General features: G+C 41.6%; 3 protein-coding genes across 3 annotated transcripts in view; 2 read left to right on the top strand and 1 right to left on the bottom strand.

The window, feature by feature from the left end:
- Positions 1-88: 88 nt before the first annotated feature.
- Positions 89-15,412, top strand: LOC308137692 (regulator of nonsense transcripts 1-like). Its single transcript, XM_080506472.1, has 24 exons — positions 89-452; positions 795-937; positions 2,940-3,029; positions 3,925-4,092; positions 4,893-5,073; positions 5,211-5,372; positions 5,517-5,604; positions 5,954-6,052; positions 6,222-6,330; positions 6,546-6,705; positions 6,940-7,058; positions 7,520-7,684; positions 8,250-8,364; positions 8,754-8,897; positions 9,017-9,230; positions 9,323-9,440; positions 9,862-10,018; positions 10,246-10,388; positions 10,669-10,843; positions 11,157-11,238; positions 11,337-11,498; positions 11,722-11,942; positions 12,368-12,490; positions 12,892-15,412. The coding sequence occupies exons 1-23, from the start codon at positions 282-284 to the stop codon at positions 12,485-12,487; spliced, it is 3,306 nt and encodes a 1,101-aa protein (XP_080362598.1). The 5' UTR covers positions 89-281; the 3' UTR covers positions 12,488-12,490; positions 12,892-15,412.
- Positions 15,413-15,421: 9 nt separating this feature from the next.
- ddx49 (DEAD (Asp-Glu-Ala-Asp) box polypeptide 49) lies at positions 15,422-23,436 on the bottom strand. Its single transcript, XM_080506471.1, has 13 exons — positions 23,225-23,436; positions 22,107-22,230; positions 21,500-21,585; positions 21,069-21,190; positions 20,384-20,571; positions 18,954-19,094; positions 18,032-18,107; positions 17,573-17,649; positions 17,353-17,450; positions 16,364-16,438; positions 16,111-16,199; positions 15,903-15,974; positions 15,422-15,692 (listed from the first exon to the last, which is right to left on the bottom strand). Exons 1-13 carry the CDS (start codon positions 23,337-23,339, stop codon positions 15,513-15,515), a joined length of 1,443 nt encoding a protein of 480 aa, XP_080362597.1. The 5' UTR covers positions 23,340-23,436; the 3' UTR covers positions 15,422-15,512.
- Positions 23,437-26,368: 2,932 nt separating this feature from the next.
- Positions 26,369-27,711, top strand: part of LOC308137927 (homer protein homolog 3-like) — a 48,302-nt gene continuing 46,959 nt past the window's right edge. The window contains exon 1 of the mRNA XM_080506830.1: positions 26,369-26,693. Within this exon, the coding sequence (XP_080362956.1) occupies positions 26,689-26,693 (5 nt within the window). The 5' untranslated portion in view covers positions 26,369-26,688. The remainder of the gene's footprint in view (positions 26,694-27,711) is intronic.

Below are 27,711 nucleotides of genomic sequence, written 5' to 3'. Positions count from 1 at the left end.
TCGCGCGCAGTTTCGGCTGAACGTCACACGCAGCGCGGCTCTAAGAGGTTGGTCACCGCCGCTGTCGGATCCGCTGGTGGAGCGCTCGAGGTTCGGATCGCTTCCATTTTTGTTTGAGTTGAAATACGGACTCACGGCGTCGTCAACAGAAACTCCCCTCGACCGCGAACCAACGTGTGGATTTCTGTCGGCTGTTTTTTTTCCTTCCCCCCCATGGTTTAGTTTTTTTGATACCACGGACCCCGGAAACCGTTGAGTGAATCGAAAGTTAAAGAGTCGAGATGAGTGTGGAGGCGTACGGGCCGAGCTCTCAGACCCTCACCTTCCTGGACACGGATGAAGCGGAGCTGCTCGGAGCCGACACGCAGGGTTCCGAATTCGACTTCACCGACTTCACCCTACCCAGCCAGACGCAAACTCAAGGCCAGACCCAGAGCCAGCTGGATGGCCAGGTGTGTGTGTGCGTGCTTCTGTGCTAAAGCGCGGTTTGCCTGCGTTAGCGACAGACGGCTACCCCCGATAGCCAGCTATCACTGGATGTAGCCTCACGTAGCTCCACGCTAGGCTCAATTAGCTCGTTTACTAAGCTCTTGGAAGTTCAAGTGTTTCTCGGGAAACGTTTGTTTTGAACACAGCGGTGCTACGACACGCTGGTGTGTGTAACTTTAATACACTAACCGCTCGACTCTCTCTCCCTCTCAACTTGTAATTAACAGGCATTTCCGCGCAGCAGTTAGCCGCTAATCGTTAGCACGGAGTTGATTCGGTAAAGCTTGGCGGTGTGTGTTTTGCAGGTGACCGGTCCTGATGACGGTCTCCACAACGGAGGAGTGGACGACTCCGTGGTCAAAGCCAGTCAGCTGTTGGCCGAGCTCAACTTCGAGGAGGATGAGGAGGACACGTACTACACCAAAGATCTGCCACTGCACGCCTGCAGGTACACTTTGACAGGAAACGTGACGGCGTGCTGGCTGGACGTGAGGGCAGCACCACGCTCGTCCGTCTTTGCTAATTATAGTCATTTATTTCACGAGGCAAGTCGCAAACATGGTGTACGTTCTATAACAAACGCGGAACTTAATCGCCAAGTAACAGGTTAAATGCATTCAAGTACAAAATGCTTACATTTGATCAGATATCTGGTGATTACTGTTTATTCGTTCCAGCTGGACACGTTTCCCCTCCAGAGGTTTTAAAACACTCCAAATCTTTGGACTTTATTCAGTTGAAAGCAATGATATAATCAAACACTGCATGTTTTTAAGACACTAAGAAATCAAACTTTGTTAATTACTGCAAAGGATACACAATGTATGAGTAGCACATCAGCGTTTCTCCATCAAGGTAAATTGTGTTGAAATTTGATGTAGGCCAATGTGACTGGTGTTATTTTAACACTCGCAGGCTGCCTCTTTATAGAATAAGACAGTGAATGGAATATAAGCAAAGGGAGAACGAAAGGCAGTCACCCTTAAAAGTTTCCTTCCTTTTGAAAATGTGTACTTTCATATGTTGCACCTGTTCAGTGACAGTTGGGCTGCGTTTCTGCTGTATGAGTGAAAGTGTTTGTGCACAGTATACTACATAAGCTGAATATGATTGCGAAGGGGCGGGAAAACGGACAGGAAGTAGTCTGATTGACCCCAAACTTCAACAGAATCTACTCAGTGGACACATGGGTGGAAAAAGATAGTGGCTACTAAGTCTTATATGCATAAAAGGAGTAATCCCAAGATATTGCCTATCGTTTGCAGTCATTTTATACTCTGGTACCACAGCAGAACTTTGTAGCAGAGTATAGCAAGTTCTGCTTGGTATACTCTAGTCTAGATGACACTCATCAAGTGTGGATGAGTGTCGACTCATCTATAAATAGAGTTGACACTCTTTATAAATGTCAACATTTGATTTTTTGGCATCTGATTTGATTATATAGGATTAACTTTTTGCCAATCTCAGTAATTTCTCAATCCACCTGTTACATTTTCTCGGTGTATTGAACTGCAAAGTAACTTTTGTGGTATATAGAAGTTGGATAAAGTTGTATTTCGTTCCCAAATTGTTCATCATCCCCTGGATTGCTTTTTTCCCCACATGCTCTGCTGTGTGAGACCTGAGGAATCGGTTGTGCATGCAACACTCCTCAAGTTAACTGAAAATGGCAGTATAAATCCAATATACAATGATGCTCTGCAGCGACAGGGCGCAAATGTTGGAGCGCCAAATGCTTGAGTAAAGCCAGTAGTGGGCTTTATTAGTTTTGAATAAAGTTGTAGGTAATCACATAATTTCTTGTAAAGCTCCAGTAAGATGGTGTCTGAAATGCAATGTTGACACTGCAAGATACTGTGGCTTGAAAAGCTTTAAAGGTGTCATGGTCATATGGTTCCAGACGCAATTAAAACCCTTCTCCATGGGTTTTGCTTACTATACAATATACACGTAATTATTTTTGTGCATTGCAGATAGCTGTGCATCTATTTATATATTTATTTTATATATTGCTCATTGGACTATGGGGGTGTTCTCACCTCAAACTTGTGGCATACACTCAGCATTTGGCCCACCAAATGCTGTCTGTGTGAAAGCACCCTTAGTGAACCCTCCATAGTCCACTGCAGGTTAGATCTTTCTATGTTGTATCACACTCTTATTGAATGAAGCTCAGATGCTCCTGCCTCTTGAAACTCTGGTATTGCAGTTATTTCCAATGGCTGTTGAACTATTTTCCTTTTCTACTCTACTGTGCTGCTGATGCCGATATGGTGTGCTCGTGACATGGCTGCTTGTGCCGTGTAGCAAACGGTGCTCGGTTGACAGAATGAGGTCTAAAAAAAAGTGTCACAGCTGATTTATCAAAAAAGGGACACTTTCAACCTATCTAATAATGCCATTCCGATCTGGACATCCCATAAACTTCAATATTCCTTGTTTTGCAGCTACTGTGGTATCCATGATCCAGGATGTGTGGTTTACTGCAATACCAGTAAGAAGTGGTTCTGTAATGGACGTGGCAACACATCTGGCAGGTTGGTACTCGGTTATCTTTAACTAAATGTCTTGCCTAAAAGAATCAAAACAAAGCTGTTAAGTAGAGATGTAAGGATGCACTCAACCCACAATTTGATTTAAATACCAGTTTGGAATTCATGATACAATTCGAATTCTGTTTTTTTTTTTTTTTTTTTTTTAGAGGATTATTTCCATTCTTCAAGAAAAGTTTAAAAACATTTATTTTCCCAGAAAATCTTTTCCTTTAATCAAAGTAGCCCTGCTTAATTATGAGGTTGTTTTATAACAACAAAAAATGGCATTTGTCAGTAATTTCCTTGCAAAAAAGTGAAACTGAATATGTCTTTATAAAGTAAATCACTAAAAAGGCCACCCTCTATAAAATGATTATTAAAGGCATCATTGAAGCTTGTGTTCCTGGCTTAGAGTTTACTTGTTCAGCTGAGATCTCTGAAATCACAATGTCCCCTGGGTTTGGGGAGAACCTGTTCCCTCGGGACAGAACTTGCTGGTATAGTCAGTCACCAGCCGCTGTCGTGGATCCAAAACGAGGACAGACTCAAGAACTACACAGCTATTTTCTCGCCTCAAGTTATTTCAGGAATACTTTTCGCTTAACTGTTTTAGTAATAAAAGAGAATGTTTGTGACCGAGCTGTCATGTTGGTGAAGTCTGAACTCCAGGAGCAAACGGCCTCCAAGACGACGTGTTTGTCCAATTTCGCCTCATGGCCTGCAAGTGATACGCCCACCAAGCATGTGATTTTTTTTTTTTATAGATGGATAGATCACTCACTTTTGAGAGTTTGCCTGTGATTAAGAAATTATCTTCTGCTCTCTATACTTTGTTCTTTGGCAAATGTGGTAAGTGATTATTTAAATTATTTGGGGATTTTCTTAATCTGCTTGGCAGCCATATTGTGAACCACTTGGTGAGGGCCAAGTGCAAAGAGGTGACTCTGCATAAAGATGGACCACTCGGTGAAACTGTGCTGGAGTGTTACAACTGTGGCTGCCGCAATGTCTTCCTGCTGGGCTTCATCCCAGCCAAGGCCGACTCTGTGGTGGTGCTCCTCTGCAGGTAAGAGACTGAAGGCTGATTAGTTAACCAATGCTGGTAAATCCTCTATGTCCTGTTCAATGTCTTCCAGACAGTCACCGATAATCCCCGAAATACCTAAACAGGCCTATTAATGTTATAAATCAGGGTGTTTATTCTATTCTTAATAATGAGGGGTTTAGTTGTGTGTCATTGACCAGTCTTATTAGAACTTGATTAAGCTAAAACTGTTTATAAAAGGCCAAAATGAGAACTTAGTACTGGAAAGTTTTCCTCTTGTTGACGAGCTGCATTGATTCAGCTTTACTGTAAATATACCCGTCTTGAATTTCAAAGGTTTTATCATGGTAAATTCAAGCGTCTGTTGGAGATTCGCAAATGCAATTCCACTGTTGTACCTGAGTGAGATGACTGTCAATTGTTTAATTCAAAACTTTGCAGAAGAACTCCCTTCTAATGCCACTTGCATGTTTAATAACAATGCTTTGCTCTACAGCTGGAGCCCATGAAATAAGACTTGCTGTGAGGGATATTAAGTTATTCAGTGTCAATGTGGCTGTTTGATATGATACTATTCACTTTTGATCCGGATATTATTTATATGATCAAGATTAATCATGATATTTTAAATTGTTGATGTAATGACATATTGTGTACATTTCCCACAGCTTAATTAAGTTGGATTCAAACATTTTCATCAGTCTAATTTTGATGGATAGTTATGAAACTGGTACCTGCGTGCAAGTCAATGAATCTTTGGACTAATTTGTACTGATTGCTTGAAATTCTTGTTCTAAAACTTTGTGTGTCTCGGTATGCAGGCAGCCCTGTGCCAGCCAGAGCAGCTTGAAGGACATCAACTGGGACAGCTCGCAGTGGGCGCCACTCATCCAAGACCGCTGTTTCCTTTCATGGCTCATAAAGATCCCATCGGAGCAGGAGCAACTCCGAGCTCGTCAGATCACCGCCCAGCAGATCAACAAGCTCGAGGAACTCTGGAAGGTAAACAAAGAAAGCCTTTGAACGGTTCAGAGCAATTTAGCATATTTCTAGCATCAATACTCTATTCGACAGCTGAATGAATGCAATGACCATGTATGAAGTGATCATCCACAAAGTTGTTGTGACGTTCTTTGCAGGACAATCCCACCGCCACGCTGGAAGACCTGGAGAAACCTGGAGTGGATGAGGAGCCTCAGCATGTTCTTCTGCGATACGAGGATGCTTACCAGTACCAAAACATATTTGGCCCCTTGGTCAAACTGGAAGCCGACTACGACAAGAAGCTTAAAGAGTCACAGGTACCTCATAACCTGTGCTGGCAATTGTCTGACTTTGAAGTTTTCCTCGAGAGGTCCATAATAATGTTATTGTGTGGTGTATTATCTATAGCATATTGGATGTTACTGTAAATGTTGTACTAGAATTTTTTTTTTCCTTTTCAGACTCAAGACAATATAACAGTCAGGTGGGACCTGGGACTGAATAAAAAACGGATTGCCTTTTTTACACTTCCCAAGACGGATTCAGGTGGTAATTCTCTTAATTTGACTTCCTCCAAGTGATTCAGTGGTGCAGCCGTTGTCCCTCCCCGTCTCCCTTCACTTCTCCGAATTGCACGCAGCCTCCCCCACCCCTTCATTTTTTGGTGGCATGTGTGCTTGTTCACAGTCTAGGGATTTGGCTCTGTATTTGGGTTAAGTACATGCAGTTCTCCATCACTTGTCAGCACAGCTCATCATTGATCGAGTCTGATGGTCACTTTAGGCCAGGGGGTGGGCATTCCTGGTCCTGGAGGACCGCCGTCCTCCAGGACCAGGAATGCCCACTCCTGCTTTAGGCACCTGTGGGTTTCTAACTTGTCTTCTGTAATTAATCCCAGACATGAGACTGATGCAAGGCGATGAGATCTGCCTGCGGCACAAGGGAGACATGGGCCCGCTGTGGAAGGGCATTGGCCACGTCATTAAAGTTCCTGACAGTATCCTTTACATTTTAACCTGTCGCACAAGTGTCATGTGTTGCATTACATTGTTCTAAAATGCTGCTCTGAATATTCCATAGAGCGTCAGGACCACAGACTGCTTTCTCTGTATTTGCTGTAACTAATATAAGGGAAATATAGCCTTTCCTTAGCAGTTCTTTTGTAGACTACGGCGATGAGATTTCCATTGAGCTGCGGAGTAGCGCCGGTGCACCAGTGGAAGTTCCCCACAACTTCCAAGTGGACTTTGTTTGGAAGTCCACCTCTTTTGACAGGTATGTGGAAATGTATACCCTTAAATTTAATACATGATGGAAAAGATACAATTTTGCTGCTGAACACATTATTTATAATCACAATAAGTCAGGGCTGGTGTGTGCATTTTGGGTGTGTCTGTATATTGTATTTTCTGATGCTGCCATGCATATAATTTGTCCACAATACACCTTCAAAATTGAACTCTGCTTGAATTGATGTGCATTTCATGCAGAATGCAGAGTGCCCTGAAGACATTTGCTGTGGATGAAACCTCTGTGTCTGGTTACATTTACCACAAACTGCTGGGCCATGAGGTTGAGGATGTCACCATTAAGTGCCAGTTACCAAAGCGCTTCACCGCCCAGGGTCTGCCTGACCTTAACCACTCACAGGTGATTAGATGCACTCTGAGCCTTCATTACTACTGTCGTTTTCTTTTAGGGTTTTTTTTAAAACCTTTTTAAAGGAAAAGGCAAATTGTGAATCTATAACATTGGTTTTTCGTCATCAAGGATCACTTATTTGCTTAACTGGTTCTTGGCAAATAGGTATCGTATTTCAATGTCCAACGATCGTGTTGGCTACTTACTGCAATTAACACTAATGAGTATTTCTTGTGTATTTAGGTGTATGCTGTGAAGACTGTGCTGCAGAGACCTCTCAGTTTGATCCAGGGTCCTCCAGGCACTGGAAAGACCGTCACCTCTGCCACAATTGTCTACCACCTGTCCCGACAAGGCAATGGGTGAGAACAAAATTATTTTTTACTGGGGCTGTCAGTGGATTATTGTTTGTAGTGCATGTTTGTAGTGCATGTTTTCCTTGTGTCCAAAGTAAAATCATTGTAAAGTAATGCAATGGTGTCTTCTTGTGGAAATTAAACTATCCCTGAACCTGTCACCTCGAAGAGATTTTTACAAGTTGAAAACTAAGTTTTTGCTGGAGTGAGTCAATAGGAAATATTTTATAATGTTTGTAACATGAAACTTTTTTTTTTTCTCTCTCATTTTTATTTTACCTTATTGGATTATGTAATGACAAGACACCCATGTTCCTTATGACAACAGTTCCAAATGCATAATAGTTACATTTTGATGTGAAATATACTTTGGCCAGTTGACCTTTCAATGCACAAATTATGGTTTTGACCTTCTTTTTAACTCTTGATGCTCTTTCTCTCTCTCTCTCGCTCTCTGTGTCCCACAGGCCAGTTTTAGTATGCGCCCCCAGTAACATTGCAGTGGACCAGTTGACTGAGAAGATAGACAAGACTGGGCTGAAGGTGGTCCGGTTGTGTGCCAAGAGCCGAGAGGCCATCGACTCACCGGTGTCCTTCCTGGCTCTGCACAACCAGATCAGCAACATGGAAAGGTCAGTATCTTGCATTCGTATCCTATAATGTAAATGTAACAGGACACGAAAGGTATAGTTCACTGCATAACCATGGGATGGGTGCTCAAGCAATAAAACAAATGTTACTTTCAGTAGATACTTTCCTAAAGTTTATAAAGATTTAGCGGCAGGTTCTACAGTGCTTCACATATGACTGGATGACTACTCGCTGTCATATTTTGCCCTCCCATTTTCTTTTTTTTTCTTTTTTTTTTAAAGAACACAGATGCACACAGCTCTGTGCTGACAGTTAAAAATTTTTTATTTCCATTGCACTTTAACTGGAGTTTGTATTTCTGTCATTTATTATGAATGTATTCATTTCTCCAATGCATCGTGATGCCAATGTGGTCAATTCTGGGTCGATGCCGCAACAAAACTGAATCAATTATAACGCAGTAATGTTTATTCTTGATTTTCTGACTGCAACTGTTGCATGACGTCATCTGTCAGCAACATCACCCGCAGATTCGCAAGATCATAGGTTGGCATTCTTCAGTATCAATATAAAGTTAATTAATCCAATGTAACTTTGTCTCTGTAGTATGCCGGAGCTTCAGAAACTACAGCAGCTGAAGGACGAGACCGGGGAGCTTTCCTCTGCAGACGAGAAACGCTACAGGGCTTTGAAGCGCACTGCTGAGAGGGAGCTTCTGATGGTGAGTAAAATGTTCAGTCACACGCTAACCAGTAAGCTCTTTGAATCTGAGTTTCTTATTTAAATTGAGCATTCATAAGAGTCTTGATCAGGTTTTAGGTCCAACTTTAAATTTGGAGTTTGTTCAAACTATTAAAAGATTACATTAGAAGCAACAACTCATTCTACACCATTCTTTATTTTATATGGAGGGCTTTATTAATAAGATGATATATAGCTTATTTAACTTTGAATTAGTTGTTGTTTTTTTTTTCATGTTAGCCATGTGGGTCAAGTTGGACAAATTGCATCCCAGCACAGTACAGAAGTGATCATATTCTGTTCGGTTGCATTGGAATATATTCTATTTATATATGAAGTTTAGAAATGATTATCTTTTGAAATGTCCAGAATGCTGATGTGATCTGCTGCACCTGTGTTGGAGCTGGAGACCCTCGTCTGGCCAAGATGCAGTTCCGTTCCATTCTGATAGATGAGAGCACACAGGCCACTGAGCCCGAGTGCATGGTTCCTGTGGTTTTAGGAGCTAAACAGGTACTGAAACCGACACAAACCAACCAACTCTTTAAAGTAGCGATTTCAAATGATGACTTCTTACTTTTTACTGATGAATGAAGCTGATTTGGTAACTTGACTTATCTTCTTGATCATAGCTCATTCTGGTGGGTGACCACTGCCAGTTAGGTCCAGTGGTCATGTGTAAGAAGGCGGCAAAGGCAGGCCTGTCTCAGTCCCTGTTTGAACGTCTTGTGGTTTTGGGGATCCGGCCAATACGCCTCCAAGTCCAATACCGCATGCACCCAGCTCTCAGTGCCTTCCCCTCCAACATTTTCTATGAGGGTTCTCTACAGAACGGTGTCACCGCAGGTTTGTGAAGTGTCTGCAGTTCGCTATCTGGTTTGGCAGTCTTGTGTTTTTTCAGCAAGTTAAAAGTTCTAATTTGATTTTGTTCTCTCCAGCTGAACGGATCAAGAAAGCGTTTGACTTTCAGTGGCCACAACCCGATAAGCCCATGTTCTTCTATGTGACTCAGGGCCAGGAAGAAATTGCCAGCTCTGGAACTTCGTATCTCAATAGGTATTGTCCCCTATTTGTAATTTATTTTGGCTATGATTATTTATAATATGGATGTGGACTGAATACAGTAGTTGGACATAGGAATAGCTGAGCTCATACACTAGAGGGAGCTCTCACACAGCTCAATTCAGCAAAATGTAAGAATGGGTAGAGATCATGATCAAAATGTATTTCATTATTTTATGAATGTGAACTCTACATGTCTGCTGAAATCGAAAGTTATCAACAAACATCTTTGCTTATCAAATTGGTACATTATAGAGGGTGTGGTTTAAGCAGTGTAATGGATTGAGTGAAAAACATGTCATACACTTTTTTGCCATGTCGATATTCTCAGAAAGAGACCTGCTGGCACCATTTTCATATTTTTGACCATTGCAACAATTCAATCCAACAAACTAACTGATGCCGACGTTTGAAGGACCGAGGCTGCTAATGTGGAGAAGATCACCACCAGGTTGTTGAAGGCGGGCGCCAAACCTGACCAGATTGGCATCATTACGCCATATGAGGGTCAGCGCTCCTACTTGGTCCAGTACATGCAGTTCAGCGGTTCCCTGCACACCAAACTATACCAGGTATCATGCACACTCCTGATCTTGCCACAAAATAAGATTTCACTTTCTCCAAGCACACCACTGCATCATCCTGGAGCAGTGCAGGATCTTAGCTACTGACCTGTAGTTAAAAGATGCATGAACTAAACAACCAGTGTACAAGACCATGAAGATTCAGATTAGGTTTTCATGTCATCACTCCTTCTGTGACACGGAAACCGCTCCCCCATTGTTCTGTTCCACCACAGCAAGTAGAGATTGCCAGCGTGGATGCCTTCCAGGGCCGAGAGAAGGACTTCATCATCCTGTCCTGTGTTCGTGCCAATGAGCACCAAGGGATCGGCTTCCTCAATGACCCGCGTCGCCTCAATGTGGCGCTGACCAGAGCCAAGTAAGACCCAAAGGACAACAGTTAACGGAGTCCCGTTGGATAGAATTGCCACAGCATGTTGCCAGCTTGTTAATTTGTTTATTAGGGAATTTTGATGTAGAATCTTCATGTAGAATCTATCGAGAAATCCCACCAATCGGATACAATCAATGTTCAATTCAGCTTTTTGTAATGCTAAAACATCAGACCTGCTTGCTCATGTTTCTAGAATTTCACAGTTTAAATGTTAAAGCTTAGTTTTTGATTAGATGCCGTGTGTGTGTGTGTCTCATTTGAAAAGGTATGGCGTGATAATTGTGGGGAATCCCAAGGCCTTATCAAAGCAGCCTCTGTGGAACAACCTGCTGAACAACTACAAGGAGCAGAAGGTCCTGGTGGAGGGACCCCTGAACAACCTGAGGGAGAGCCTCATGCAGTTCAGCAAACCACGCAAACTGGTGAACACCATCAACCCCGTGAGTAGGGCCGCCAACAAATGAATTGTTGACTCTTATGTTGACTACGTAATAAAAATTAAGAAACCATATCTGCACTTTGAACTAGCAAATTCAGAGATATGAAGCGCTGATGTATAAATGCAGACATAATGTAATAGCTTTGGATGTATTAATAGAGATTTATGAAAATGTCTGATGTGTGAAGCTCCTTGGAGTAAGTAACATTTCCTTCATGTGACCGGAGACTTGTCATTCAAACATGCCAAAATAGTCTTTCCTTTTTTTTTTCCCCCTCGAAGAGAATTGTTTGTTTTTTATTTTATTTTCCTAGGGAGGGCGTTTTATGAGTACTGCGATGTACGATGCCCGTGAGGCCCTCATCCCTGGCTCCGCCTACGACCGCAACAATGCTGGTAACCATTTACACATGTGATTATTATTTACTCCAAGGTAATGTAACAAAAGCACTATTCAACATTGAACAATGTGTGTTTGCTCCTGTTTCTTTCAGCTGGACGCCCGACGAATATGTACTTTCAAACACACGACCAGATCGGGATGATCGGGGCCGGCCCCAGTCACATGGCCATGAATATCCCCATTCCTTTAAATCTGGTGATGCCACCGATGCCTCCACCCAGCTACCTGGGACAGGCCAACGGCCCCACTGCAGGTACACTAACAACCTTTGTAGTTTAAAGTAACCTCATGATGTGAGCGTTTATTATTAATTCTACATTTTTAGGACACAAGACCAACAGAATGACTTGCTGTGCTTCTTTTGTTGAAACAACTTCCATTATTATTTAATCACCATCTGGATTCCCAGCCATCTGCACTAAACCTGGTTTTTATTTCATTCAAAACTTGCTTTTTTTTTTTTTTTATACGTGAAGCTCGTGGTGCCATGAAGGGTAAGCCTGGGCGAGGCGGGCGGCAGAGGGTTCGTGGCTTCGCTGGCCAGGGCCCCGGTCAAGGTAATGGTCCAAACAACCAGGCCAGCCAGGATGGGGCCTCCCAGCCCTTCTCTCAGGGGCCTCTAACGCAGGGCTACATCTCCATGAGTCAACCCTCTCAGATGAGCCAGCCAGGCCTCTCCCAGCCAGAGCTGTCGCAGGTAACACATTTAACTGCACAGATCGATTGGTCAGGTTGAATTTGTCTTTGTTTATCGTGTGTGTTGCAGTTGTTATGGGTTTGTTCTTTCGCACTCTCAATTTTATGAAACATCACCAAGTCACTTCATGTTAGTCTAGGTAGTCTGACTTCATTTCCCTTTCCTTATCCAATATTAGCAGTTGAAATATCCCTACCTAAAATAAGTCTCTTTGGGCTAAACCAACCATCAACACATAAATTCAATTCAGAATATTAAATGCTAGTTTTATCTCCTAATAAGCATGTATTTTGCAGCCTTGGTAATGTTTATATTTTGAATGTAGTGACAAGTTAAATCTTCTGGAAAGTTTATGTTTAACAGAATTGAAAAGGCTCTAGAGATTCTTCTGATTCCTACATTGTGTCTGCTCTACTACCGTTCAGGACAGCTACCTGGGCGACGAGTTCAAGTCCCAGATTGATGTGGCTTTGTCCCAGGACTCCACCTACCAGGGCGAACGTGCATACCAGCATGGCGGCGTGACTGGACTGTCACAGTACTAAAGTGTGAGTGTCATTAATACAATTGAGTGTGGTTGTGATCACGGACTTAAGTTGTCTCATAACTTTGGACCAGACATATGTGAATGTCTACAATTTCATGTTACATTGTATCTTCAAACACATGAGTAAGTGTTTGAAATCCTGTTTGATGTTTGAATCAACCATCATTGATGATCACATGTCCTCATGTATGATATTCCTGTGGAGTGTAACAGAACAGGGCCGGGGGAGAACTCTGAAGTTGTTTTGTAGCAATGTATGTTTGACCTTTTCCAATTGGAAAGAAAGCTTCCGCTAAACAAAATGCAAAACAACACAGAAACCTTCTGACCAGCGATGGTTGGTAATGGACACCTTCCTCCTTGTCATGGACAAAAAGTTGATAACTGTTTTGTTTCTTGCAGGCTGGTTAAAGAAGGGGGCTAGGCTCGAGCTGAGCTTAGTTCATCGGCTTTTTAATCTGGGAAATAATAAAAACATAAAATGGATTCCTGTTTTCCTCTGCTACAACTTGAAGCACCACCAAGTGAAAGCGACGGGATAGCTAAATCGAACCAGTGAGCAGCGAGACAAAGAGGGTAGAAGAAGAGGGCACGAACGGAAGGGTGACGCGATGGCAAGAGGGGCCGAGTGAACAAGCTGGAGGCCGGGATGGAGGCCTGCGCAAATTGGAGAGAAGTCGAGGAGATGGCATCCTGTGGTCGAGCTGCTGAGGGTAGTAACAAAGAAGAGATGGCACTGGTCTGCTCTGCAAGACTCTGCTCCCCATAAAATCACCCAGTCAACTTTTGACCCACAGCTTCTGAAGAAGTCTGCAGATTTGAAGCTTTCCAGCTTCCATTTGTCCTGCAAACCTGGAAGGACATGATTTCTGAAAGCTTCCAAACCGGTGGCACAAACACCCCCACACTGTGTCGGGTTGTTTTCAACCTGCTGATGCCCTGAATGATTTTAAATTAGGCTAACTGGGGGAGGAGAACGGTGCTCATCATCTTCACATGGGTCCAAACACCTCAGCTGTGTTTGACGGAAGCAGCAGTCGACAGACCCTCTTGGAGAGCGAACACTGGTTTCTGTGCTTGAGGTCGAATATTTGCCTTGAGAACCACCGGCTCTTTCCTGAGGTCTTGGGCGGATTCTGACGGCACGTCAGTGGTGGGGTGGCACGGGGATTCCAGACTGTTATTTTAAGGTATGAGATGTGAATCCCATTGATTTCCTGATGATCATGGGACAGTTTTTCTTCTCTGAAGTACCTTTCTTATCACAGAGCACAAAATTGCAGCAAAAAAAAAAAGTCACTGAAACGATCAAACATGACCAGCATTGAATAGTCAACATTGTCATTTGATGTTTCAGAGAAGGCTTGTTTGAATTTTTCTTTTTTCTTTTTTTTTAATCGGGGGTGGTGAGTTCCCTCCCACAGTGCTTTATGACCAGATTTTTTAAATTCTTTTTATTTTAAATATTCTGCTTGAATGGTTTGCACAGAGTGGAGCGGGAAGAATGAGACAATGGGTTTTGTTTGGACATGGTCGTGGGAATCAATCAACCACAACTAAAAAGAAAAGGAAGGTGGCTGAGGAGTAGAAAGAAATGAGATCCGTTTAATTCTTTTTTTTTTTTTTTTTAATGAAAGACCGTAGAACTCAGACTTTAGAGCCCAGAGAGCATCACGACTAAAATGATGATTGTGTGCGTAATAACATGAATAGTATATAGTTACAATAACGCTGTCGCCCATCCACCTCCATCAGAGAAAGTGGAGAAGTGTGACGGGTTTGTTGAACACAAGAATTTTACCCTCGATCTAAGGAGTGTCAGTATGTGGCTCTGAAACGCAGTCACTCACAGAAAAGCCATTGCCCTCAACTGTACAATGGCGAGAAGAAGAAATGTCAAGTGAATGAAACCAAAATCAGTGCCTATATCCAATCACCTTCAGATAGACAGCTGCAGCACAAACCTGAATGTAGTGAAGCTACCAGCATTTTAACACGTTCCTTACACCCGAGGGCTCAAGAAACCTATAGAAAAGGATTTGTTTTATTTTTTTATTGAAAGAAAGCTAAGCCTGGTGATTACCACGTACATCGGCGAGTCAAGCAGCTGTGTTGCTCCAGTGAAACGTCAGGCTGATGGGGAGGGTTGAAAAAAAAAAGAAGAAAAAAAGCCACCTTCCTTCTCTGGACTAAAAACAGGCTGGTAGAATAATTTTTTCCTGCTGGAGATGTTCAACTTGTGCTGCCTGCTGCATGGAGAGTTTCTCCGGAGACTTTTGTGGATGTTTGAGCCGCTGATGCAGATCCAGACTTTGCTATTGTCCAATGAGTCGCTGCTTTGTGCATTTTGTTGGGTATTATTTAGGTTTTAGGTTTTCTGTCATTTGGTGTTTACTTCTTGTGATATCTTTGCGACTACAGGAACGAAGCTGAAGCCTATTTGTTTTACTTCACAAATACTTTTTTGTATCCTATCCATAAACTGTCTGAGGGATTGTAGTTTTGTAACTCTTCCAGGAAACCCTTTCTGAACACAGTAAGAATGTACTCCACTGTTGTTTCTCACTTCTGCTCACATGTGACAATCATCTTGCCTGTAGTTTTCATGTTTAATTGAATTAGTCGGTTCTGTAGACTTCGTGCACAGATGAATTTTAACTTTGCCCGATCCACTGGTCATAACATGTTAAAGCTTTAAGATAAACCTGCTGCCTGCGTCATTGTTTTTCCATTTTTTGAGCCGCCACTAGTTGCAAGATGTGCAGTGATCCAGTCATAGATTAGTTGTAAACACCTTTGCTTCTGACTCGGTTTCTGTATTGAGTCAAAGATCAATCGACTACAGATCTGTGTGATGAGACTCTTTCAAATGTGGATTATTAGTAATGTTTCATCGCCAAATGAGGATTCAATAAAGGCTGTCAACTTCTCCTTTTTGTTTATGGTATGACATTTATTTGCTGATCAAAAATTACACTGTACAGAAGAAATGCACTTGCATTATATACACACACACCAGGTCTTTAGCTCGCTGGTTTCTGCACTGCCTTTTTCGTCTTCATCTGCTGATGCTTTATGGAGTTTCTTTTCTTTTGTCCACGTTTCTGCCTCTCAATGTCTTCCTGGATTCTCTGCTTGAATTTCTTCTTCTGGTTCCTGATCTTTTCCAGCTCGGCCTTCCTCTTGGCCTCCACCTCTGGGTCCTGAAACGGCAGTTGGTCCACGTTTTATTTTTTCCACACTTTAGACGTCCTTCCTGTTGGAAACTACAGCAGGCACCTCGTGGGAGCTGAGGAATAAGGCTTTGTTCAGCCTGTCCAATGGCGCGTCTCAACAGCTCGCATAGTGAACTCGAGTAATGATAAAAATAGCAACACATGCTTCAACCGTTCAAGAAAAACAAGCGGACTTGCCTTCCCCTCCAAGATCAGTTGTTTCCGCTTGTTGATTTCCTTTTTCTCATCAAAGTCTGTGGACTCGAGTCTCTGTAACACAGGCCACGGTGTGACGTTTGAAAGTTAATTTGATTTCATTATATGTTTTTGTGAAACTTCTGAAGCATTGAAAAAGTTAACAGGTGAGCGCATTTGAGAGGCGGGGAAAAAAAAAAAGCATTCGTACTATTTCACACTCCCGCCGGGTCACGTTGACCTGGGTCAGGATCTTCAGGACTTCTTTCTCCTTGGTGGGATATTCCTTCAGCTTGGACTCTGGGAACATGAATAAATACTTTAATGTACATGTTAACCTGTTGGTACTAACCCTATGAAATCCAGCTGCAGGGTCACCATTAACTAACTAACCCTAACCCAGAGGACAAATTGATCTGCACCACTAACTAAATAAATATGATGGGGGGGGGAAAAAAACTTACGAGTCTGTTCTTCAATAGCGTGAACCAGGTGGATGTCGTACTGCGTCACCAGAGTGATGGATACTCCATTTCTCCCTGCAGGCAAATAATATAGTGCAACAAATAAGATGTATTCAAATCTCACACAACTCTCTTTTTATGGGATTTCATGACTAAATTAACCACATGGTGGCATAGTGGAGCACTTCTCATTTGCACAGAAGGTGTTGGAGGTTGACAATGAATGTGTGACAGTCAATCTCTGTGGGTTTGCCCTGTGCTGGACTGGCAGCCTTGTCCAGAGTGACGTCTGTTTTCACCCATAGATGGCAGTTGCTCAACCGCCATTAGAGGAATTTCCAGTTCAGTCTTGATGCTCAAACATTCCTACCCCTTTTCAAACAAGTCAAAAGTGTATTACATTGAAATGGGCTTTTATTTATTTTTATTTTATTGGATATTTAGTTTTTCTTTTCAATTTGTCTAATTTCAACCAATCCTTTGTTTCAAATAAATAAAATAAACATGAGGATAAAGAGGGATCATCTGCCCCTCATCACCCAGATGCAGCAACCCAATCATCATACTAAAGCGGAGCTACATGCTTTGTGATGAACAGGCTTAAGATTTGAAGGACATGACTATTAAAAATCATTCATTTCTGTATAACTTTTTTTTTTGCACCTCAGGTCAGAGATGGACAGTTGCATTAATGTCAGGGCCATGAGAAGTTCATCCTTGCCATCAGAGTGCAAAATGCAGATTGTTAACCATGCTCGGTCACGTTGCTCTGTGGTTATAAATGCTGCAATTTGTGTGACAGATTTAAATAAATTCAATTTATCTTTATTGTTGACACCAACAACATGGTCATCTCACAACACTTTAAAAGTGTGGCGCAAAACTCAGCAATCCCATGTATGTCGGATGTTAAAAGTCGTCATCTGGTGTCACTGATACTAAAAAAGGGACTCCTTCAAGTCGAACAAGATCACTTGTATCACTTGTACCTGCTCTTGCCGTTCGCCCGACTCTGTGGATGTAGATCTTGGGAAGGCCTGGAGTGTTTTGATTTATGACAACCTGAACAGTTGGAATATCCAAACCCCTGTGGATCACAAAACAGATGAAAACAAACACAAAAAGATCAAAACCACACCATCAAATTTCCATCTTCGTTCAGTTCGGAGAGACGGGCGAGGTTGTGGAAACACTGAAGAGGCTCCTTACCTCGAAGCCACATCTGTGGCTATCAGGATCTTGTAGACACTGGCCTTGAACTTGGCGAGGTTCGCAAACCGTTGTTTCTGGAGAATATAAAAGGCAAGTCATTTATCCAGCTGGTTCATTTGTCTGCTTTTAATCCATTTTAATCCCTCGGCCCTCTCTTTAATCATCAGGCTTTATCAATGAGACAAACCCTCGTTTCCACATCAGAGAGTCGAGGCTGATAAGGACACAGGGGTGTGACGAACAACTCGCTTTCCTCTCACAACAAAGTCAAGTTCCGAGCAAAAGAAAACTTCATTAACCAGTAAAGCAGCTTTGGATAGAGTTTTGCCCTTCAGCTGTCATTCCTGCAGCTCCGTCCTTAAACGTCCTCCGGCAGGCTTCCACTGTAATTATCGTCTACCTGCTGATGCCGGGGTGTTGAGAGCCGTGAAACAAAGACTTTGAGACACCGCTCACCTGTTTCATCATGGAGTGAAGGCAGATGGTTGGAAAGTTAAATTCTCGCAGCATCATGGTGAGGACCTGGCAATTCCTAAAACGCAAATACACATTTTCTAATTACACGTTTCTCAAGTCAACTAAATTAACAAAAAGAAGAACCATGTTACGGACTGCCACCACACGCGAAAATTCGCCATTCACATCAGACGACTTCTTTTCGTGCGACATCGTTTATCAGTTATAACATTACGTAATGTCATTGTCCTCATATGTTCATTGCCTGATCAATGACAAATGTTTTCTTGTTTTTATATAGTGTTTTACTTACGAGAACATTTGTACCTGTTGAACATTTTAGAGTTTTCAATATTTTGTCACATGAAGTTGAAGCTTGGCTCAAGCCTGACCGCTTCGTAATAAATTGTAAATATGAATGATAATAAAAAGCATGAAAGAGCAAATATTTAGTGCAAGAAAAAGTGTGAGCACTAGAGCAGTGGATATGTAGACCCCCCCCCCCCAAGTATATCTGAATTCATAAACTTCTTTATAAATAATTCATTGTTGTCTTCTCAGAATCAATAGACGAATTCATCAGCAATTCTTTTAGACTTGCTCTTCCTTTGATGTAATTTTCATTTTTATGGTTTATTTGTTTTTTTATTATTGTACAAAGTGATTTCTTTATCCTGTGAAGATATATTAATCATAATAATTTTTCATAAAAAGTAATAAACGTCAACAAAGGAGGGACATTCCTCAGTCCAGACTTCAGTAATTAAACATGACAAGCTTCATACATTACAGTCTCTCACTCTCACTCTCACTCTCACTCACTCACTCACTCACTCACTCACTCACTCACTCACTCACTCACTCACTCACTAAACTCACATTAAAAACCTGCAGTACATTGAGTCTTTGAATCACTTCTTACTTGCACGTGTTGGTAAAGATGATAATGGACCAGTCGTCATGCTCGTCAGTAAACTTCTGGATCAGGTGGACCAGGTAGGCGTCCTTCACTGTCTCTGGGGTCAGGATGTATCTCTGGTCCAGCTCCTCCACAGTCCGAGTTCTGACAACAAGAACATGATAAACCACCACACAACGAAGCCTCATGTACTATTAGAATAAAGCAGTAATCAGACAGATGGAAACACTGATCCTTGAAGGGATTCAATATCACATGAAAAAAGATTTCTTAATAATAATAATAATAATAAAAATGTTATTTGCTAGCGCCTTTCATATACGAAAAGTCACTTTAATACTGATTTCAATGCGACTTTCCTGAAACACTGTGACAAAGATCTGCCAAGAACCGCACCATACTGAATAATTCTCTTGTTGTCTAAAATGTTGACATGATCATGTAAATTATCCATGCACTGGAATAATGTGCACATAAATATGTATTTTATAAGTACTACAGCGCTCTACTCTGAATCATAAACATGCTCTGAGAGAAGCACATGTGAATTAAAGAAAAGATGTACAATGGTGACACATTATGCACGGAGCTTGTGGCAAATGACGCTTGGATTGCATATTAGCAATTGATCACTTAGCAAATGTGCAATTAATTCACAAGTTACCGGGCTCGTCTGCAGCCACATTACAAAGTGCTGCTTCCACCAGGTGCGACAAGGCAGACAATAGACGATAGGTCTATTTTTTGACAGCAGCTGCATTAAGGAGGAACAAAAGCTCCATTTAAAAAAGCATAATAGAATAAATCTTTTTCAAAATGAAAGATTGCATGTTTCACATCATTATTCAGAATTATGTCCACATGGTGGCAAAATAAAATGTTCAATTAAAATGGAATTTTTGTTGCATTACTCATATCATTAATAGGTATTGACCTTTAACTAAAAGTGAGTAATTGAATTCCCCATAAAACATTTATTAAGCTTGAATCAGAGGATTTTTGCGATATGGGATGACTATTGCTCATTACAGGTATTACATTTTTTTTTTTCAGTCAAGGGCACAATTTGATCTCATCACATCTGTGCCAGCCTGTGCAGATATAAGCACATAAATCTGTATTCCAGCTGCTTCACACACAGTTAACCTACCAGGTCATTTAGCTACAAACAATTTTTAAACTCATATATATATACACACACTTGATTTCTCTCAACATTCAAATTCTTTTGTGCAAGAACTGAACCTAAACTACTGCTCATATCAGAAATCTAGCCACACGGCCTTGAATTAAGTGCTCCATTTGTAACACGCAAAGTTTACTGCAGTGAGCATTTGAGACGGGAACCAAAAATCTTGATGCATCTAGTGCAGGATAGTTGCCGGCTATGTGTTGACCGATTTCTTGCTGTTGACTCTCAGCAGGCAGCTTACTCGGATTTGCTCTCCCAGAAAAACGGTTTATTCATGGCGATGCTCTTGAGATCCTGCAGGGTGTCCGTCAGCGTGGCGCTGAACAGCAGCGTCTGCCTTTTGGCCGGCAAGATCCCCAGAATCACCTCCAGGTCTTTGGTGAAGTCAGTGCAGCCCTGCTCCAGCAGCCGGTCAGCCTCGTCTAAAATCTGACGGACGACAAAAAAAACCCAACATAAAGAACAATTAATCGACAGAAACTGCAACTTCAAATACCAAATAGCATAAAACACATGCTGAATTTGGCGATTGAATATTGTAAAAATCAGAATTTTTCTGTCATGGGGTCGTCACTGCAAGAGTGTTCATTAAAACCATCACAACAGTGAATTCATGTTCTATGCAATAGAGTGGAAATAAACACAGTCCCTGATTCATAACAACTTGAAAATACTTGTGGATTTGACACGGGCAGGAAAACGTAATAATATAGGTCCCTTGCATTGCAGCTATTTTACATTTATGAATTGTGGCTCCACAAATATGGAAACGAAAAGTAAGCAATAAAATCTGAATGAAAAATCTATTACAAGACCTTTGTGTAAAATAAGATAGATGGTTGGTTTTACCCTGCTGGTAATTACGCGCACATGCATGTCTCGTACCAAAACAGACATCCTCTTCCTTTTGCGACTCAACAACTCACCAGGAACTGGATCCTGCTCATGCTGAAGGTGTTGGAGCTGCGGATGTGGTCGGCAAGTCGGCCCGGCGTAGCGACAACCACGTGTGGTTGTTTGGACAGCTCCAAGGCCTGAGCCATCATGTCTGCACACAAACCCACAGCAGAGTGAAACTCAACTGGAGCCAAAGATGTAGACTTTAAACACAGAGACGTCTGCTGCTAGACTCTTCTCGCATTTGTGCTTGTCCACAAGGAATGACTGGATGGGCACAATAAAATGTATTAACCTTATCTGCAGTTTTACTACGATAAGTGCCTTAAAAAAAAAAAAAAAAAACAAAGACCGAGGTCAGGATACCAGAGGAAACTTGCCCAGGGCCATCGTTTCAAGCTGCGTTGCTTCAGCTGAATAAACAGAAATAAAAGCTGCCTGCAGTGAAGTGCATAGTTACCCATTCCACCGACGATAATGCAGTCTCTCAGACCCAGAGGCTTCCCCAGGACTCGAAACTGCTCCGCAATCTGATAGGCCAGTTCCCTGTATTAGAACATTTTGGGATGGAGAGTATGGAAGCGATTCAAAAATGAGCATCTACACAACTCTGCTTCAGTTGCTGCAGTGTCTGTTTATGTTATGTTATATAACGTAATATAATATAATCGGACATCTGTAAAATGAATATAGATCTTTTTTTCATTTGTTTTTTACTTTGAAATAGGAAAATGACAACTATCTTCAGTAAAAACTACTAGAAGGAGGACACAATATGAATGAATAGTATGCAATGCCATAGGTTTCATGAACTCACCAAAACATATATAAATAACATTGAACATAAAACATGGTTTGTCAAACTGCATTACTGTATGATTCTTTTTATGCAGTTCCACAACACCACATTATATAATGACCATATTCAGTAGGACTAACGAATAAATACAGTTTTTTCTTTAAAAATATAAATCAATTCCCTTGATGAGTTTGTATTGTATTGTATTGTGTATGTAAAACACACTTGATATAAACCCCCTCCAGCTGGCTGCCATGACAACACTGACCTGGTTGGGGTGAGCACCAGGCAGAAGATACCGTATGGCTCCTCTGACAGTTTTTGCAGCACGGGTAGCACAAACGCTGCCGTCTTGCCACTTCCAGTCTTTGCGCAGCCCATACAATCCCGACCTGTGTGAAGACACGACTCATTCACTGACACGAAAAGGAAACACAAATCCAATGCAAAGGACTTGTACTTTTACTTTACTTGTCTGAAAGATTTCCCTTCAGCTCTTTCAGTCAGTTTTTCAGAAGTAATAAAACTAAATTCAGACTTTCCTAGCATAAGTCATAAACACTTTAAAAAGCAAAAAAACAAAACAAGGGGTCATGACATGTAAAAGAACTAAAGAGACCAAAATGATGAGCGATACAAACAATCCAGATGTGTTGTTTTGCTTTGTTCCATCTTGTAGATACACTTAGTGATCTTTTGACTTCTACAGAGGTATTTTATTTTCTAGTATTTCATATCAGTTTTCTGCCCAATATCTTAAACTTCTAAATTGTCGTTGTAATCACGTTGGATAATGCTGCATCTCTTTAGTTTTCATTTTGTTATTAGTGTTAGTTTGCCAATTTTAGATGACTTTTGATGTATTTTGCACCATTTTGAAATTGTTTCCATATCTTTCTGGTCGGTTTGTAGGTCTAGTTGGTCGTTCGGCATTTTTGCAGTTGTTTTACATTTTCTCTATCACTTTCTTTATTTTACCTGTTTGTGCTGTGATTTCATTGTACAACAGGATTATTAGGCACGCTGGCTTTTTAGGGTCCTATTTCGATCTTTCTGTGTCATTTCAGGTCATTGTTGGTCTAATATTTGTCTCTGTGTGAAATGATGTGGTTTCTTTTCAATTTCCTGAAGCCATTCTAGTTACCATTGTTGTTTTTCCCCCCCAAGATATATAGGCATAACATAGGTGACAGGCAGATCACTTACATCCGTTTTAATAAAGTGGTTGAGGAAGTCTTGAAGAACAAACACAAAATCAAGCATTTGACTATAACCGCACTTTTAGTCGAGGCTGCTTTTTCGAGTGGATCTGAGACAATCTGTTAGATATTTCACAAAGTTAAACAGCCCACGGATGTATTTTAAGCCATATATTTGGTGTCTTACCTTCGAGGATGGCTGGCATGCAGTTTACTTGGACAGGAGTGGGCTTGTTGATTCCCAGTTGTTTACACTGATTTATCAGCCAGTCCGACAAACCCAACGACGAGAAATCCCCCATTTTTAGATGTTCGCTCTCCTACAAATCTCCAATGATCGAATCTGTGTCAGTAATATAACAAATTAAAAGCTAAAACTCAATTTTCTTAAGATTTAGATGTGGAGTCACACATCCTCGTGTCCTAAGCGGTCGCTGGTTGATTACGTATGGGCGTGACGTCATCGGTGCTGGAAAGAAGGCAAGCGGCCCCCTGCTGGTCAAAACGAGGTCACAGCAGGGGCAAAAACATCTCATGGGCAAATGTTTCAAGTACAACAAGCTCTCACAAACATGTACAAACACTATTTACTTGACGACAAGATATTGATTCTTGTCTATTAAGCTTTAAATGGCCATTGGCCTAAATACGTCATTGAATTACTCTAAGAATATGAAAAACCCTGAAGTCCTCAGGAAGAGCTTTACTAAGCGCTGCAGGATATAGCTTGAAGAGATGTTGAAATGTAATACTTTGACATTAAAAAAAAAATTGCTTCAAAGCTGCAGTCAAGTGCAGAAGATTGCCAAAACTTTGAATGTGCCCCCAGTGAAAGGATGACCAAGAGTCACTACTGCTCCTGAGAATCACTTCATTTGAGTCACCAGAATCAGAAATCACATGTTAAAAAACATCTCAGATTACAACCCAGATAAATACCAGACAGAGTTCTCGTAGCAGACATAGCTCTACATCAACTGAACCCGATGAGACCAAATTGGAGATCTTTGGTTCCACCAGCCATGTCTTCATGTGACGCAGAAAACGTGAACAGATTGTTTCTACATGCAGGTTCCCACCTGAAGCATGGAGGAGGAGGTGTGATGGTGTGGGGGCCCTTTGCTGGTGACACTGAGATTTATTCAAAAATGAACGCACACTGAACCTGCGTGGCGACTACAGCATCCTGCTGCAATATGCCATCGCTTCCGATTTGGGTTTAATTGGACCATAATTTTTATTTTTCATCAAGACTATGAACCCAGACACACCTCCAGGCTGTGTGAGGGTTACCGTACAAGAAGGAGAGTGAGGAAGTGCTGCCACATGACCTGGCCTCCACAGTCACCTGACCTAAACCATCTCATCCAATCCTGATGGTTTTGGATGAGATGAACCATAGAGGAGAAGACAAAAGGGCCAAGAAGTGTCCGGCATCTCTGAAACTCCTTTTAAAACAGTTTGAAAACCATTTCAGGGGACGGCCTTGTGAAGCACATCCAGAGAACAGCAAGAATGTGCAAAGGAGAAATTACAATTTACCACAAAGCTGAACCTGCTACTTATTGATTTTTACAGAAGGTTCATCATATCTGAAAGTCACACTTCACTCTGCATTGAGCTATCCTCATGTGATGTTTCATAACTTGTGTGGGTGAACATTTATCAGAATGGTGAGTGATTTAAGAGGTTGTTACGAGGACTGTGGAAATCTGCACAATGCTTGACTGAGCTGTTGTTTTTTTAGCATTACTTATTCATGTTACTTTTTTATTCCTTCCCAATGTGAAGTCCACAATATATTCGTTGCAAACAATTCACTTAAATCTAAAGATGTGTCTCCTGTCTGAACAGTACCTCTCGTGCAGATGGTGCCTCGACTGTCTCTCTGCGTATCAGTCACACCAGTGATAGTAATTGTGAATATGGCTGTGGTGTCTGATTTAGCTTTTGCTAAACTGTTGAAGCAGGGTATTTCTTCCACAAGAGGACCCATCTGTGTCGGCACACTAGGCTGCCAGAGGTGATTAACGCCCTGCGAGTTAAAGGCAAAGACTCGACGGTTTAGCTCTGTCTTGCCTTGGCTGTCCAGCTGTGCTGCAAACTACCTCAGACCAACTGAGAAGTGCCCTCCTAAATGAGGGGGAGCTTGCGTGTGAGGCAGAGATGTCATGATTCCCGCTACTTCCCTGCAGTAGAGAAGAGCTATCAGCTGCATTGCTTTAACAGGCCACTGAGCAGCATGATTACTGCTCCTATTGCTCTTCCACTACATTTGAGTCTCTATTCTCTCATGCTCGTCCCATATTCATGCAAATAAATCATCTATTTAAAATCCGTGGTGAATTTAAACCAAAGTCTACATAAATGAATGGGGTTATGGTGACTCCATCTGACCAGACTTTGTACCAGATTTCATTTGTGATTTTGACAGTGAAGCTCGAATCAGCTGAAACAAAAATATATCTTTCACTTTACTGGCCTTGGATTTATTTGACAAGAAGAAATGTAAGCTATGTGAACACATGTTTATTTTATGAAATGTTATTCTATTTAGAATTCCTCAACACAATTCAATCTGTAGTCCAATGCTTGTTGGTGGTACTCACAACACAAGCTGGTTTAAGAAGCACTTCTAAAACAATAAGAGGTTTATAAAATGTTTAATTTGATTTCAAGAATAATAGAAATTAAAAATGGCAGTGACCTGGAGTCTCTGATCTACTCATTGATCCATCTGCACATGCTACTTTACTTACTTCATGTTACTTTTTTTTTTCAGAACCAGACTAGCGGAACAATCAGATTGGAATTGTCTATGTGGAGGTGTTATCTATGTATCTGTCTGTCTATCTGTCTGTCCATCTATCTATCTATCTATCTATCTATCTATCTATCTATCTATCTATCTATCTATCTATCTATCTATCTATCTATCTATCTATCTATCTAATTTACTGTTAAGCGTGAGCTCTTTCAACAGTGTCTAAAATGATCTTTTTATTACGCAACGCCTCACAAACACGCACTATGGGAGGTTGAGGGTTAAGGCAGTCCGTGGGCCATTTCCATGGATTATATTTCACATTCTGACATTTGAACGGAGAGTTGGAGCCAGGAGGATCCGCTTAGTGCGTTGTCTGTGTCCATCAGATGGCGCTAAAGAAGCTCCGTGGTCCCACTCGAGAGAGTTGAATGGGATCCCAGTGAGATCTGCCACTAGGGCGGGAGAGGAGCACAGCAGCACTCAAGTCCTGGCGGAGATTTGATCCAAATGCTCTCAGCTGTTCGACTTTTTATCGACATTACTTCTTCTGCCTGGCCGGTAGTACCGAACCAAACGTCCACGGTGCGTAATTACGCACGGAGACGACCGATCCGGGGTGTTGCACGCCGTGGAAACCCACGGACAAAGGCAGGCAGACTGGCTGGAGTACAACAACTGACTTGAGCGGAGAGAGGAGTGCTGCTGAAGGGGAAACTGGGGGAATCTGGAGTCGGAAGTGATTTGTTTTTTGTTTTTTTTGGGAAATGTAACTTACGTACGGGATTTCAGGGAAGAAAGGAATCGTTTCGGAAACAGGAGGTAAACGGACAAAAGGGGTTAGTTAGAAGAGCCAGTCCCAAAGCCAGCATCTAGATCTTCGGAGCATGGGGTAAGTTGAAGGTGTGTGTCTGAAAATGCCATATCTGCTGTCTGGAATTGTTTGATAGGGATGGCGATAAACAAAATGAGTTTAAAGTGAACTTTTATTGCTCCGTACGTTTTTTTTTATTCCACTAAATAGGATCGTGCCTCATACATGTAATCGTTTTTGAGCGATCAGTTAGATTATCATGAGTTCACATGTGACACTGTGTCCCTTTCTTTGTTTATATCCCGGTGGACATCACCGACAGGGGATTCCTCTGTGCACCGTGCAGCGAGTTGACCTAGTTCCATTAGAAGTCTCGAGTCCGTTCAAACCTCAGTGACAGTTGTGACCGCGAGAAGGTCGAAGCCATTTATTGGAATATCGTGACTGCATCACGTTAAAACTGTCTGGCTGCCAAACAAGCTGTTTGCCCGGTCAAACTTGGAGCACTTCCAGGATGATTGTTGCAGGAGCTCCTCCGTGGGTCCTGCTTCTTAAAGCTCCCGGGTTCTTTGTTGCGTGATGAATTATACATGCACACCTAAACCTTGGTTCAAACACACACCTGAACTCTCACATTACTAAAGCATGTGCTGGCAGCCTCCCACGTGATATGTACACTTTGAAGGTCGTGTGCACCAAAAGGAATTTTGCATGTTTCGCTCATTTTGCTTCATTATTTGATTCCCTTTCCATTTACAACTTAAGTATTTTAGCCATTTTAATATTTGGCAATTAAAAAAAATCATAACGATTCTCAACCTTGGGCAGTGGTGATTACTGTTGCACTTGGAATTGCAGTGTAAATAAAATGTCTGTATGGTTCATAATAACAAAATGAAAACATTAAATTTTTCCCCTCTTTGGAAATATACAAGTATGAACCTACGCAAGCTTTGAAATGTACTCAAAGTATAAAAGTGTTTGTTTTTGACTAGTTGGATGAAAGCTAAAGACAGTTCATGGAATATTCATAAATGTTATCTTTGTCTTCATATCAAGGATACAGCTTTCCTCTATCCTTTCACTTATCCGCTAA

Source organism: Blennius ocellaris (genome assembly GCF_963422515.1).
Source record: "Blennius ocellaris genome assembly, chromosome: 12".
In the NCBI taxonomy this organism is placed as follows: domain Eukaryota; kingdom Metazoa; phylum Chordata; class Actinopteri; order Blenniiformes; family Blenniidae; genus Blennius; species Blennius ocellaris.
Note: the sequence above shows the minus strand (reverse complement) of the source record. Positions and strands in the feature narration are given on the sequence as shown.

Bases quoted from the DNA above. Each gene is read 5' to 3' on its own strand.
- ddx49 (XM_080506471.1), bottom strand. From the start codon at position 23,339: ATGGGGGATTTCTCGTCGTTGGGTTTGTCGGACTGGCTGATAAATCAG. The intron at 22,231-23,224 runs GTAAGACACCAA...GTCTTCACACAG, and splicing joins CATGCCAGCCATCCTCGAAG to GTCGGGATTGTATGGGCTGC. The intron at 18,108-18,953 runs GTAAGAAGTGAT...TTTGCGTTTTAG, and splicing joins ATCTTTACCAACACGTGCAA to GAATTGCCAGGTCCTCACCA.
- LOC308137692 (XM_080506472.1), top strand. From the start codon at position 282: ATGAGTGTGGAGGCGTACGGGCCGAGCTCTCAGACCCTCACCTTCCTG. The intron at 7,685-8,249 runs GTCAGTATCTTG...TTGTCTCTGTAG, and splicing joins CAGATCAGCAACATGGAAAG to TATGCCGGAGCTTCAGAAAC. The intron at 11,943-12,367 runs GTAACACATTTA...ACTACCGTTCAG, and splicing joins CCCAGCCAGAGCTGTCGCAG to GACAGCTACCTGGGCGACGA.